The sequence below is a fragment of the Gopherus evgoodei genome, chromosome 10, assembly GCF_007399415.2.
Source record: "Gopherus evgoodei ecotype Sinaloan lineage chromosome 10, rGopEvg1_v1.p, whole genome shotgun sequence".
In the NCBI taxonomy this organism is placed as follows: domain Eukaryota; kingdom Metazoa; phylum Chordata; order Testudines; family Testudinidae; genus Gopherus; species Gopherus evgoodei.
In genome coordinates, this window is record NC_044331.1 from 79,246,572 (window position 1) to 79,261,082 (window position 14,511).

A 14,511-nucleotide genomic window follows, 5' to 3' on the forward strand; every position below is an offset into this window, starting at 1 on the left:
ATAGCGCCCTGTGCCTCTCTCGGGCTAGGCTCTTCGCTCCGTGTCTTTCTGGTGGGGCCCCTGCCTGATGTGGAACTGTGCACCCTCCTCCTGCCCCTCCCCCATGCCAGGGGCTCTGTGCACCCTCATTCTTCCTGTGCCCCCATTTTCCTGTCCCCCCCCCAATCTCCTCCCTGCCAGGGGCTCTGTGTGTCCCCCCTTCCTCCCAACCCTTCTTTCCACCTGGGAGGCCAGTCGTTCAGTGCCGCTCTGTGGTACTCTCGGGCGGCTGGGCAGAGAGGATCGGGGTATTGCTATGTGTGGATAGGTGCCATCATCCGGTTGGTTGATCTCCAGTTGCAGTGAGGGGCTGGAGGCTGTGGCTCTGCTAAACCGATGGCAGGGGCTTGGCGCCTGCGGGCTCACTGAGCATAGGGCTTGGCAAGCTCAGCTGCTAAGCCCACCGGCGTTCCCTGCTGGTAACTAACACAAGCTCTGCTTCTGCTCTCCCCGGCCAGTGCCCACTCCAGGAGTCGCTGATCAAATTCACCGACAGCTGCCTGAACAGAGCCGCAGCCGAGGCCTTCCAAGGTGCGTGGGAGGTGCTGCATCTCCCTGGGGTGCTCGGGGGAACGGGCGCTGGGCCACCACGGTGGGAGGGGCCCTGGTACTTGTCTTGGACCAGTTCATTTCCCCTGGTCTGTCCCCTTGTGCTGTTTAACCCCACGGAGGCAGGGTTCGTTCCTGCCTTTGATCTCTGGTGTCAGCCGCTCAGGGGCGTCTGAGAGCGACGTGCTCAGCACGGGGCAGCCTGCTTGTGCCATTGCCTGTTTCGTGGGATGCCCTAAAGCCTTGGGTTTGTTAGTAAGAGTCCAGCTGAAAACTCAACCCCTGTGAACCTGCCCGCCCCTGCCCCCCACGTGGGGCGCCGCAGCCTGCCCTCTGCCCCCCTCCACCCCACATGGGGCACTGTGGTCTGCCTTCTGCCCCCCTCCACCCCACATAGGGCACTGTGGCCTGCCCTCCGCCTCCCTACGCCGCATGTGGGGCAGGGGCAGTGAAGCTCAAAGACCTCACCCCATGGTGGGGCACTGGAATCTCTGCTGCCCCTACTCAGGAGCAGGCTCAGGCCAGCCTGTGGGCCCAGATCTGGCAGTTTCCGTGGGGCTGGCAACCAGTGAGTCAGTGAGAAACTAGGAATCCGGGAGCCAGTGCTTCAGGAGGCGCCTGGGACTGGGGCCGGGGAGGGAGAGCCCACAGGAGCCAGGGAAGGAGAGCCCACGGGGGCCGGGGAGGGACAGCCCACTGGAAGAGAGCCAGGAGGTTTGGTGGCTCTGGGTTTCATTTGACCCTCCTCCCGCACTGGTGTGGGGGTGCTGTGAACTCCTCAGCCCCTCCCCCCATCTGGGGCACTGTGACCTGCTCTCTTGCGAGTCACAGGACCGACCCAGCGGGTCCAGAGCCAGGAAAGCCACCCTCCTGCTCGGGGCGAGGGGAGATGGAGCCTGTCATCGTGCGTTGGTTTGTCATCCCCAGCTGTGATGAAGTTCATGGGCGACTGGCCTCTCAAGGGGCAGACGGAGCTGGACGTCGTCTGTGCTGTGCTCAAGGTACCTCCCTCCCTGGGGAGCAGAGCAGGAGCCCCGGGGGGCTCTCTGAGTTAGTGGGGTGGCCCTGCCCTGCAGCCCCAGGGCTGGTGGTGGGTAGCGAGGGCAGCGCTCAGCTCGTGGGCCTGCCTGCAGCTCCCAGCCCGAACCCCTGCCCCACAGTCTGCAGCTAAGCAGGGAGGAGGCTGAAGATGGAAGCAGACGGCTGCATATTGGCCAGCGAGGGAACAAGCCACATGGCCCTGGAGAGGCCCCAGGAGCAGCCTGCAAACTGCACCCCTCCGACACAGCAGCAGGGGGGTGGGATGGCGGCTGGCACGGTGGGGGAGTGTGGAACAGCTGGAGGGGCAGGGGGCTCCCCAGCACCAGGGCAGTGACCCCCACCTGTGCCTTTCTGTCTCCAGCTGTGCACTGACCAGGAGGTCATGAGGGATGAAGTGTATTGCCAGATCCTCAAGCAGACCACAGATAACACCAGCCCCAAGATGTGAGCAAGTCCCTCCCCTTCCCGTGGTGTGGGGCCCCGGCTGGCCTTCTAGCGTGGCAGCCCCACCCCGTTCTCCCCTCGCTGGCCTGGGCTGTGTGGCCTCCTCAGTGCAGGGTCTGGGGGAGAATCTCAGGGAGCCTCCTGCGCCCCCAGTCTGGTTGGGACTGGCCGATAGCGTCATTGCGGCACGATGGGCCTGGATGGGTCAACATGGCTCTTGCCATCCTAGCCACCCCGGCGGCTGGGAGAGCCTTCCTTGGCCACTGGAGGTCCCTTCCACCCTGCCACCCCCCTCCATGTTATAGCACCAGTCCGGGTCTCTGCTCTCTCCCCTTCCCCTCGGCTCTCTCCTCCTCCTCCTTCGCGTCTTCTTTTTACTCCTCCAATTCCTCTTCCTCGCCTTCTCCGCTCTCCCCACATATCAGAGCTGATTGGGCAGGGTCCCACCCGCCTGCCTGGAGGCCTGGCATGGAAGGGGGTAGGGGGCACAGGTTCCAGGCCTGTCCCAAAGACTTTCTGGGGCTGAAGCTGTGCTGAGCAGCCTGGGCCTCTCCCGCTCTGAGACCTCTTCCCCCCACCCCGCCCCATGGCTTGAACAGGGACAGCTGTCAGAAGGGATGGCGGCTGCTCTATATCCTGACCGCCTACTACAAGTGCTCCGAGGTCCTGAAGCCCTACCTGCTGTGGCACCTCCAGGAGACCTGCAGGAGCCCTGGGGCGCAGTTCCAAGGTAGGATGCTCGATCTGCAAAGCCGGGAACCCCGACCTGGACTGGCATGGGGGCCTATTCTCATCAGATCTTACCTGTATTTTATCATCTCCCATCCTCTCCTCCTTATTAGGACATTTATAGATCCTCTCCTAAGGGAGGTCTGAACCACGTGCTCCTCTGCACCTGTCGACTTTCCCCCAGCCCTAGTTTAAAAACTGCTCTACGACCGTTTGAATTTTAAGCACCAGCAATCAGGTTCCATTTTGGTTTAGATGGAGCCCATCCTTCCTGTATAGGCTCCCCCTTTCCCAAAAGTTTCCCCAGTTCCTAATAAATCTAAACCCCTCCTCCCTACACCATCATCTCATCCACGCATTGAGACCTTGCAGTTCTGCCTGGCTAACTGGCCCAGCACACGGAACTGGAAGCATTTCAGAGAATGCTACCGTGGAGGTCCTGGACTTCAATCTCTTATGTGACAGCCTAAATTTGGCCTCCAGAACCTCTCTCCTTTCCTTCCCTATGTCATTGGTACCTGCATCAAGGTACCTCCCTCCCTGGGGAGCAGAGCAGGACCCCTGGGGGGGCGCTCTGGGTCAGCAGGGGGGGCCTCCCCCACAGCGCCAGGGCTTTTGGTGGATAGCGAGGGCAGTGCTCAGCCCGTGGGCCTGCCTGCAGCTCTCAGCCCCTGAGCCTCTCCCTGCAGTCTCCGGCTAAGCTGAGAGGAGGCTGAAGGTGAAGGTCAGGTGTCATCACTCCCCTTTACAGAAAGGGAAGGTGAGGTACAGACCAGGGGAGCAATTCGCCCATGGTCACACCGGGATTTCCGGACTCCATTAGATCGCCCTGCCCCACGCCCTGGACTGTGCCTCTCCGCCTCCCTGGTTGTGCTCGTGTGTGTTTGATACCATGGACCTGCTCCTGGAAGCCATCAGGCCACCTCTTGTGTGCCAAGGCTCAGTGTAAACCCTGCACCCAGCCCCTCTGTCTGCTGGACGTCACGAGCTCAGCTGCTGTCCCAGCCAGGACGACACTGCCTGGAAATATGCTCCGTCACCACCACATCAGTTTCCATAGCAGCGAACATGCTTCAAAGGAGCAGGGCAGGCAGTTATTGCACACGGGAACCAGGCACCGGCCAAATGGAAAGAGAAGCGGAAGCAGGACAAAGCTAATAGAACCCCAGGGAGGGACAGGGCGCGTCAGGAATGTTCGCTGAGCCCTTTCCTCTGAATAGCAGAGACGAGGGGCGGGGGCAGAGGGCTAGAGGGACCCTCCCGGCTCAGCCCCGTACAAGGGACATGGCCTAAGCCCAAACCTGAGGGCTAGGAACTCTGGAATTCCAGACCCAGCTCTGACACCAAACTCCCCATCGACCTTGGGCAAGGCACGTCCCCTCCCTGTGCCTCAGTTTCCCCCTTGGCGAGATGGGGAATCTCAGGCTGGCTTCTTTTATTGAGTCACTTGGATCATAGTGGCCTGCACAGCACAGCAGGTGCTGCCCCAGTCCTATTGCTGCATCAGGAATGAGTCTGAACGCTGATTTGCTGTCAGTGACGGACACAAAGCTGCACCTGCCCTCCGCACTTGGCATTCTAGGTCAGACAAAACCTGACATGCCACAGGGCCAGATGGCTAACGCCAAACCACTGGGCCATGGTGCTGTGGACACTTGTCTTCTACAACTGAGCCTCACTCACCTGTTTTTCCTGTGCTGGCCCCCCAAGCAACTCTCAGATGGCACCGGCTTTCAGTCACTGCTGGTAGCAGCCTAGCCGGCAAAGGCTCAGTATCCCAGTCTTGTCCCCGGCTCTGGTCTGGCCCATCTCTTTGGAATCCCACTCTCCCCCCATTCCACACTAGTATCTCACATGCAGAGGTGAGCCCTGGCCATGTGGCCGAGAAGCCTTGCTGAAGAGCTAGTGAAGGCTGTTCCCTGTGACTGGCAGGGTCTAGGAATCGTGGCGTTTGTCCAGCCCAGAGGAGCAGGGCTGTGAGGATGGGGAATTAGCAGCATTTACACACAGTCTCAGAAATCCTGGCAGCTCCCTTTTTGGAAACAGTGCCAGGCCGGCTTGCCCAGGCCTGTCCTAGAGCCATTAATAAATGGCAGTGCTGCCCATCTGTGAAGCCTTTATCAGCCAGCCCGATTCCTGAGCCCAGCCACCACTTATTTCCCATTAAACACTCCTCAAGTACTCTTGTTCTTTTAGCTGTTTAAATGGCTCTCGGGGAGGAGAATTGTCTGCAGTGATAGATTGCCCCAGCCTGGCTCCCGGCCAGACCTGCTTCAGCTGCCCTTAATGGGACCTCCTCCCACAGGCTCTGCATCCAGGAGCGGCTGGGAGGGCAGGGCCCACTGGTGCCAGGGCGAGGACTGAGACCGATCTGGTGATGCTCACACCCTGAGCCGAACCTGATCTATGGAGCAGTGCAGGCAGTGTGGCCCGTAGGGCAGGGACTGTCTTGTCATATTACGTGTGTGTACAGCTCCTTGCACAATGGGGCCCAATCCCTAATTGGGGCCACTAGATGCTACTGCAGTATAATGGTAGTCAGAGCACCGGAGCCTCTGCTGTGCCTGAGGCAACATGCCAGGCAAATAGGGGAGGGGAAGGGGGAAAATGTGGGGACAGGAAATGAAATAAACTGGGCTGTCAAGCGATTAAAAAAATTAATCGCACGATTAATCGCACTGTTAAAATGAATACAATACCATTTATTTAAATATTTTGGATGCTTTCTACATTTTCAAATATATTGATTTCAGTTACAACACAGAATAGAAAGTGTGCAGTGCTCACTGTATTTATTTTCGCATAGAAGTATTTGTGCCAACAGACTACAACACAGAATACAATATATTGAAAAATGTAGAAAAACTGCAATTAACTGCAGTTAATTTTTTTTAGGTAATGGCGTGAGTTAACTGTGATTAATCGACAGCCCTAGAAATAAACGTAACCTTCGATTACAGATAGGTGCTATGATACCCCCCTCAACACCTCACGATTTTGGGGTTGTTCCCCCTCTGAACCAGACCTGAATTTCACTGTTAACCAGTGTCTTTGTAGTGACCCAAAGCCACGCTCTGGGTCTGGCCTGCTTCCCCTCGTTTGGGGAGCTGGAGGCCTGGAACCCCGCCCTGAGCCTGGGGCCCGGCTCTGCTTTGACGGGGTTCTGGTGTCCGTACATTTAAGGTATTGCCAAGGCCTGCGAGCAGAACCTCAGGAAGACCTTCCAGTTTGGTGGCCGGCGCGAATTTCCCAGCAGCCTGGAGCTCAAAGCCATGGTGGTGAGTCCGGCGCTCGCACAGGAGCCCTGCTATGGTGTCAGCATGCACCAGGTGGGCACAGGGGGAGAAGGCTCTCTGAGGGGCTAGACTGGGTCACAAACAGCTCGCCATGGGGATGGCATGGAACTGTACCCCTTGAGCTCCCTGGGCTTACAAAGGCCGAGTTCCTCCAGGGGGCTCCACTTTCCGGGCTCCCCTGCATGGCCTACGCTGTTTGTCTGTGCCTTGCTTCCAGCTGGGAAGGCTAGAATGGGGCTGAGCAGGCGGCTACACCTGTGGGTGGCTGCAGCCAGGGCGTGTAACCCCTGTGATGCCAATGATAGGGCTGCGGGGAGGAGAGCAGAGGCCTTTCCGTGGTGGCAAGGGCTGAAATGAACAGGAACTTGCAAGGATGGGGATGGTCTCGGCCTGCTTGCCCTCTCCCATTGACTGCAGCCAGAGCTCTGGGTAGCTCAGCACTTCTGCAGATCAGGCCGCGGTTTTACCAAGGGGCTGGTGACTCAAGAGGCCTGCGGGGAGCCTGTTTGTGAGGCAGTGCTGGGCACCTGCCCTCTGGAAATGGGGCCCAGGAACCTGGGAACAGAGGGCCCTAGGCTCACGAGTCACTTCTGCAAATTGGGGAATTGCGAGTGCATCGTGAAGACGGCTTCCCGCCTCCCTGAAATGCCCCTGGCGGCTAACCGAGTGGTGTGAGCCCCACCTACCAGCGCAGGGCAGGAAACAGAGGGGTGCTGGAGCCAGACAGAAAGCGCACGGGGATTCTGCTAGGCAGAATAGGATCCCCCACAGGAAATCTCCCTGCACCAATGTGGGAGAACGTAGCCTGGGGTCTTTAGCCTGGCCTCTGGAGCTGATGGATGGCTTAACGGTTCGGAAACCTTCCTGCTTCTCTGTGCTTTACCCCCCAACCAAGGCTGGCCGGAGCGCAAAACGTCAGCTGTTTCTCCTGCCAGGAGGGATCGAGAGGCACCTGAAGATCAAAACGTGCTCGGTACGTCAACACAGGGGCATGACACTGCCCAGATCTCCCCGCTCCCGCTCAGGATGCTCCCTCAGTGCAGTGATGGAGCCGAGCGCGGGAGCGGAGAGAGCCCCGACCAGGAGCTGAGCTCAGCCCCTCCCCAACAGCGGCATTAGGGAGAGCTCCCAAAAGTCGCTGATTTTCCTTGGGGGGCTACGGTGGGAAGCGTCTCTCCCTGGCGCAGTGCATGGTGGAATCCTGCCAGGTGGCTGCAGTGCTGGCCAGCTGTTCCTCCAGCTCAGCAGCACTTGGGCGGGGATAGGATGTGTCAGGGCTATTGGTTTCACCTACAGCTGGGCCCAGGCTCCAAAGGTCAGCGCCGGGGCTTGCAGGGTCCGTAGGCTCAGGGGGCGGAAGGGGATGATGGCAGGGGAGTGGGGCTGATGTTTAAGGTTTGCCCAGAGTGGAGTGTTTTCTCGGAGCCCCAGTTAACCCGACGCAGCTGGCACCTGGCTGCCCATCAAAGGTATGTTCAGGTTCTTGCATGCCTCAGGCTGAACTGGCTGCTCTCACCTGAGAGGGGGGAAAGATCCTATGGGGTTGTTGGCCCAGCCCTAGGATGGAGCAGCAAAGCACTCAAACTTCTGGCCATGTCTCTGAACCCATTGCAGATTCCCCTGCTGCTCCTCCTCATGGCCTGCTCCTGCATGCTTAGCCCACCCTGGGCACTGGGGCGCTCAGCACCTTGTGAGATCAGGCCATCCAGGGCTTTGCCAGACAGCCAGGAAGGGGTGTTCTTCCAGGAAGTCCCACCAGCAGTGCTGGGCAGAGACCATGGTGGTGAGGGCACAATGCCAGCGCTAAAGCCTCCTTCCCAGCCTTTGAGGGGCTCAGCTGGGTGGTTTGCCCCTCTCTCTAGGTTGCACTGGACGTGATCGAGGAGATGTGCTATGAAATGGGGTTGCATCGGCCCGAGGCCTTGGACGAATATGTCATCTTTGCCGTTACCAACGGAGGTGAGGTTTGGGGGCAGGCAGGGGGTGGCTCTCCCCATTTTCTCCTCTGAAGTGGTCCCATCCCACCCCTGAGTCCTGCCCAGTGACCTGCCTCTGCCATTGGGCATTCCCATATTGCATGCCCACCGACAGGCAGCCTGAGCTGACCGGAGTCTGGCTTCCCCAGGCCCGCAGCTGGCATCAGAGCAGGTGATGGTACTCAGGTCCCAAATGCATTGTGGGGGGACTTCCTGGCTGACCCGATTTCCGTGGCCCACCTCCAGAGACTAAGGCAGCAGCCTCCTGGCTCTAAGCCCTGGAGTCCCCCCTCCTTCGGGGAGTAACGGCACAGGCCATTGTTCGGATCAAGACACTGCCCCATTAAGAGAAGAGAAATGAAACCCCGTACGGAATGAAAACACAGGAGAGGGAATACTCGCCCTGTTGAATATTATTGCCTAGAAATCCCAGTTAAGCCATTGTGCTAGGTGCTGGGCGAGCATCTAGCCACAGACAGGCCTGCCCTACAGAGGTTACAGTGTAAACAGGCAGAGGGTGGGAGGGGAAACTGAGGCACAGAGCAAACAAGTGACTTGACCACTGTCCTGCAGCAGGTCAGCTGGGAATATCACCCAGGCCTCCTGATTCCCAGTGCAGCACTCTGCCCACTAGCCCGCATTGCCTCCTGATATAACTTGTGTGAAAAGACAAGCATAAGAGGCTTTTGCACCAGGCTAAACACCAGTCAGCTCCTGGGTGTTGGCTGAACAATGCTGTCTCTTGCCTAATGAACTGGCCGTTGCTGCTGTTCACCGCCAAGCTAAACGGCTGCCCTGGGAGACTGCTCAGGAGGCACTGACTGGATTGGGATGTTTTTATCTTGACGCTGTCCGGTTAAGCCCTTTGTGTGTCCAGAGGCTAAGCCCCGTGTTTTGTGCATTCCCAGCTGAGGTGAGATACTGCACTGAGAGCCCACCACCTCCCTGAAGAATGGGCAAAGTGACCCAGACGGCCATTTCTGTGCCAGTGTAGTTTATTCCTAACGGCCAGCGGCTGCCCGACAGCGGGAGCGCGAGGCAATCGCCAGTCAATCCAGTGCCCAGTGATGCTCCCTGGCACAAGCGAGGCCTGCCGTGAGTGTGGTCCTAGAACATCTCTTTCTGGGCATCTTCTGGCAGCGCCAGGCCTCTCCAGATGGCTTTGGTGCTGAGCTGCTGGGCTTGGAGGCACAGAGAGGATGGAAAGCCACAGGCAGTGACGGGAGGAGGAAAGTGCTGTCCTTTCTCAGCAGAGCTCAGGGTGGGTGAATGGTGCCAGGGTCACAGCCCTGGCGTTTCTAGGCACAAGACGGGTACAGCGCAGGCAGCAGCCGTGCAGGTTTCCACCTCACCCTGCCCCAGTGAAGTATCCCATCCCCGGGGCTGGCTGTGGGCTTGTGCTGCCTTTGAGGGGTGTCCTGCTTGGTATTTTTGCAACTTCCAGGGCAGTGCCAGGAGAGGGGGGTGGATTATTGGCCTCGACTTTCTCCTGAAACGCTGAAAAGCCAGGAAATTGTTCACGGTATTGTGGATGGGCCCAGAACCGCCAGGAAATAGCATATCTGAGTCATATCCTGCTTTCTGGGAAAGCACTACATCACCCTAGGAATGTCACCCGCCTTCTTAGCCCCACCAGCCCTCTCACTCCCTCTCCACTGCTTTTTATGAGGATAGTTGGAAGCCTCTTCTTGGAAATGGAGCCCTCGGGCTCTGAATGTGGATTCTCCACAGTCGATCTGATCCCTGGCTGGGGGGCTGTGCCGTGAGAGGGGACGGCACAGTCAAGTGACACAGGCTCATGGGATCTAATCCTAGCCCTGCCTCTGACTTGTTCTGTGACGTGGGGCAAATCAATTCACCGCCTCCTGCCTCAGTTTCCCCATCTATAAAATGGGGCTTATGACACCCACATTCATCTGTCTGTGTAAGGGCTTTCCTGAACTCTGGAATTATAACATGCTTTCAGGAGTTCCATGGATGATTCCAAGTGCCCCAAATCCTGAAGCATTTAGAGCTGACCTGCAGAAGGAAACACAGACTCAGCTTGTGTCCTTTTGGCACGACGTGTAAAGAAGGCCTGGACTTCTATTTTAAAGGGGATTTCTGGGTTTTTTTCTGCCTGTTTTTTATCTTAGAACTATCAGGAATGGTCAGTCTTGTCTTCCCAGTTTTTGACGGATGACTGAGGCTTGGTCTACACGTAAAACTTACCCCGGCATAGCTATGTCACTCAAGCTAGCCATGTCCCCCTGCCGCCAACCCCCCCAGAGTAGACTCAGCTATGCTGCCATAGCTAATGTATGGGGAGGTGGTGTCTGCCAGGGTTAGGACAATCGCCTTCTGTCAGCGTACGCTGCGCCTTCACACAGGGACAACGCTGGCGAAGAGATGCTGATGGGGCTACGCCGACACAGGCTCTGTCATGTAGACACAGCCTCAGAGATGGGACCTGGCAGTGTTCTCAGCTTGGCTGGGTGTTTGAATCCTAAACAAACCGAGCTGTTCTACCAGGGGTTAAGTAGGTGTGGACACAACCCAAAGCATCAAAGAGCAATGAATCCGATTTCCTGCCTTCAGTATCTCTGCTCTGCATACGCCATTCAGTTCTCCAGCCAGCTTTACCCTTCCGCCTTGGAAAGGAGCAAAACTAGAGCAGCCTTTAAAATCAGAACCACGCAGCTGACTCTTCCCCTGTGCTCCCCATAGGTCAGAATGTCCGCCCCTTGAGTAGACGGGAGTATATCCTTGACGTGGCCACGGAGATGGAGCAAGTGGACAACAGCTACATGTTCTGGTACCGGCGCATCATCTGGACCCAGCCGCTGAAATTTGACAATGAGCTGTATGTCACCATGCACTATAACCAGGTAGCAGCTCAGACCCAGCCAGGGCCAGAGGGGCAGTTGCCTTAGTTTAAGAAGGGCCTCATCCTCCTCCCTTCCCTGAAGTATGGGCTCAGGGGTGTCTGAGGAGCAATCTTTCATAAAACCAAGCTCCTGACCCCTTGCGTTCATTAAAGATCCCGTGGCCCCTTTCTGGCAGAGCAGTGGGGTTAGCTCCAGTGTCCCAGCCAGCTTCCACTGCCAGGTAATTAGCTTCTGTCTGCCTAAGCTCACACATCTCCCCCCCGCCACCGGTCTGGAAAAATGACAAGAGAACATTGAGCAGGTTGCAAAGCCAAGCCCCCAAAAGTTAGGAAATGCCAGAACTGATGTGGCCTGTGTGCAATCGTCATTCAGCCAGCGTGTGCCCATGCCTTATGGTACAGTCCTTCCTAACTTGATCACGTACTATTTTTTTCCACAGGACACAGCCTCATTTAGTGCACAGGATGGATGGTTTTCACTTACTGAGCAGCTATTCAATGTTTCGGTTTTTCTGGGTTGTTCAGAGGCTGGCCCCAGGCCTTAGCTGCTGTATGCTATTCTAACCCAGCTCTGAAGGCCGAATTATTCATTTCCTCATGGGCTTTTTTCTCTGGTGCTGGTCACTGTAGTGTCTGATCACTTCACAGACATTAGTGGATTTATTTTTATCCCTGTGACGTAGGGATGGTATTATTCCCATTTTACAGTTGGGGAATTGAGGCACAGAGAGATTAAGGTAAACAATTTCCACTAATTTTGGGTGGCCAGTTTGAGACACTTAAGCCCTGGTTTTTCAGAGTCCTTAGTTCTGTATGTTCAAAGCCCAGCTCCAGTTGTGAGTGCTCAGCACCTCTGCAAATCAGACCCCAGGGTGTCAAGTTGGGAACCCAGAAAATGAAGTGCACACAATCAGTGACCACCTCTGAAAAGTTTGGTTTAAGGGACTTGCCCAGAATCACAAAGAAATTCTGTGGCAGAGGCAGGGATAGAATCCAGTTCTCCAAGGCAGCTTGCAACCACCTTAACAGTGAGTTCCGCCTTTCTCTTCCTGCAGTCCCCTGTCTCGGTCACTACAGACCTTTTCACTTCTGCAGAAAATAAATCAGGATTCAACAGACAACAGCCTTCTTCATTACACAACCCTGACTCATTCCCAGGGCAGATCCATCCTGGGCATTGAATGAGGCAGGAGGCTTGTGAAAAGAAAAAGATGTGACCGTGTAATTAACAACTGTATCATACTGTGCATGCACAAAGGAGCCACATTAAGGCTGCAAAGACCCCCTTAATTCTGGCACTTTCTTTTTCTTTTAGAGATTATAAGTAGTGTTTTATTATTTAAACTGTACTTTGTATTTATTTGTTGATCCTGGCATTCTCTAACTTGTATGCTTGACTTGGCAACCTTAACAATGTTCTTTGAATGTCATTTGCTGTATGTGATTTACTCAGTTTATTGACAAGCAAACTGAAAAAACCCCAGCAATTCCATTATGTGGCGTCATACTGCCACCCGGGGGTGTGATCTCCAGGGCTGGAACCTTTAGATCCATCGCCAAGACCTCTGCTATGTGTGCTAATGGAGTTACTGGAGTCCAGCAGTAGTAGGTTGTCATCTTCTGTATGGACCAGCACTAGAGGGGGTTGGGACTCTTAACCAGAAGGTTTCATGGATATTTGCTGACAGTGGAGGAATGGTGAGACTCAGGAATCTTGGGTTCCATTCCAGCCTCTGGAGGGGAGTGTTTTCTAATGGGCGCAGCCTCTATGCCTATTTCCCTCAAGCTAGACTCCTGATGTCCCTTTCCCTCCAACAGGTCCACGTTCTTCTCCTTGCCCCACTGTGTCCCAGTCTCCTTGCCCAGCCAGTCCCAGAATTCCCCTAGTTCCTCTGCAGATCTCAGGTGTCCCCCTCTGCCCTGGGCATCCCTCTCTGACTCTTCAAAGTGTGTCCCCCAAAGAGTGGGTGTGTGGGTGTGCCTGTACAGTCCAAGACCGCGATTCAGGAAAGCATCTCTGTTCAGTACTCATGCCCCCATGTGTCTCTTTGAAGTCCATGCAAAGTTACTTGCTTTGCCACAATCTGCATCGTGAGTTGTTATGCTGGGGCCCTCTCCATGGTATCTGACTGCCTGTATGTGTGTCAACGCATTCACATCAGGATGTGCACTTCCTGGGCACATCCCATGGAGCCTAACAGCTCCCAGATCAGCTCCCATTGACTCCTGATGAGAGACTGTGACAAAGGCACGTCCGGCATGCTCTGTATCTTCTTTCAGGTCCTGCCCGATTATCTCAAGGGGCTTTTCAACATCCTACCTCCCCTGCAACCCAGCGAACAGCAATGCCAGCAGGTCTCCAAACTCGCAGCCCTCCAGCACCGGGCCAAGGACAGCATGTACCTGCCCACCGTGTAGGTACCCTGGGCGTAGTGGTGCTTGGGTGCTACCCTGCTAATCACGGCTTGTATCCCATCCTGGTGTGTTTGCACCTTAGTGAGTAGGGAGCCCCGGCTAGTGGCTGGAGCAGAGCAGCCAGAACTCCTGGGTTCTGTTCAACACTTTTCTGCTTACTTGTCATGTGACCTTGGGTGAGTCACTTAGCCTCTCTCTGCCTAATGTTGCTCTAAAACGTGTGTGACACGTCCTGCCACCTCGTAGAGCTGCTTGGCTCCATTGTTTGCAGAGTGCCTCCAGGTCCTCGGCGGGTGCGTGCTATAGACAGACTAGGTGTCATCGGCATCAGTATGACCTGACAGGCCACCCCAGAGTCTGTCTTCACTGCAGTCAGCACAATGTCTTATCTGGGTGTTGCCCCTAACCCACCTCCCATCCAGACACACACAACCTCTCAGCCGAGTCTAGTGGTGCTTTCAACCCAGGCTAGCCGGCCTGGCTGAGGCTCTGGATTCGAGTCCAGGTTCCACTTCCACTCAGGCTGCTAACGCACACACTCTGCAGCGAGGACACTGGCTAAAGAGTGTGTGTAGTCCTCCAGTGCCTTCCCACAATTCCCCCACCCCCCCGCATGCCCAGAAGGACAGACAAGTTCTCCCACAATTCACTGGGAAAGAATTATAGAGCGGCTCATCTGACTGCAGCACCAAGAACAATGGGGCATCCCCACAACAGAACTAGTGAGACAGGTGGGAGAGCATAGCACCAGCATGGACACAGAACTTGGGTTGAACTTTGCAGTGGGGCTGCTCACACCAGGGCGGTGCTAAACCCGAGTGCTCTCACCCTGGTGCTGATCACCTGGGCTGTCTGCGCAGGACATCCCCTCTGAGCTGTGCTTGCACAGAGAAATGGTTGCATGGAATGAGAAGATTCAAAATTCCGGTCTCAGATCAGAGCACTAACTATTCCTGTTGCGGTGAATTAAATCCCACATGTACTTGGGGGTTGGGGAATTCCTGGAGTTTGAGTCACTACAAAAAATCTCCTGGAAGGTGAAGCTTTTAGAAGTGTGCAGAGAGCCTGCAGAATTGCTGCCCTGAGGAGAGAGGAGAGGTGGGAGACTTACTACCGCTTACATAAGACCTAAATGAGAAGAAAGATGAACTCATGT

At 55.9% G+C, this 14,511-nt stretch overlaps 1 protein-coding gene across 1 annotated transcript in view; it reads left to right on the forward strand.

The window, feature by feature from the left end:
• MYO15A (myosin XVA) overlaps positions 1–14,511 on the forward strand; it is an 80,303-nt gene that overhangs the window by 54,058 nt on the left and 11,734 nt on the right. Inside the window, 9 exon segments of the mRNA XM_030578690.1 lie at positions 498–570; positions 1,516–1,589; positions 1,991–2,073; positions 2,673–2,803; positions 5,986–6,080; positions 6,994–7,071; positions 7,961–8,057; positions 10,781–10,941; positions 13,221–13,354. Of these exon segments, the coding sequence (XP_030434550.1) occupies positions 498–570; positions 1,516–1,589; positions 1,991–2,073; positions 2,673–2,803; positions 5,986–6,080; positions 6,994–7,071; positions 7,961–8,057; positions 10,781–10,941; positions 13,221–13,354 (926 nt within the window).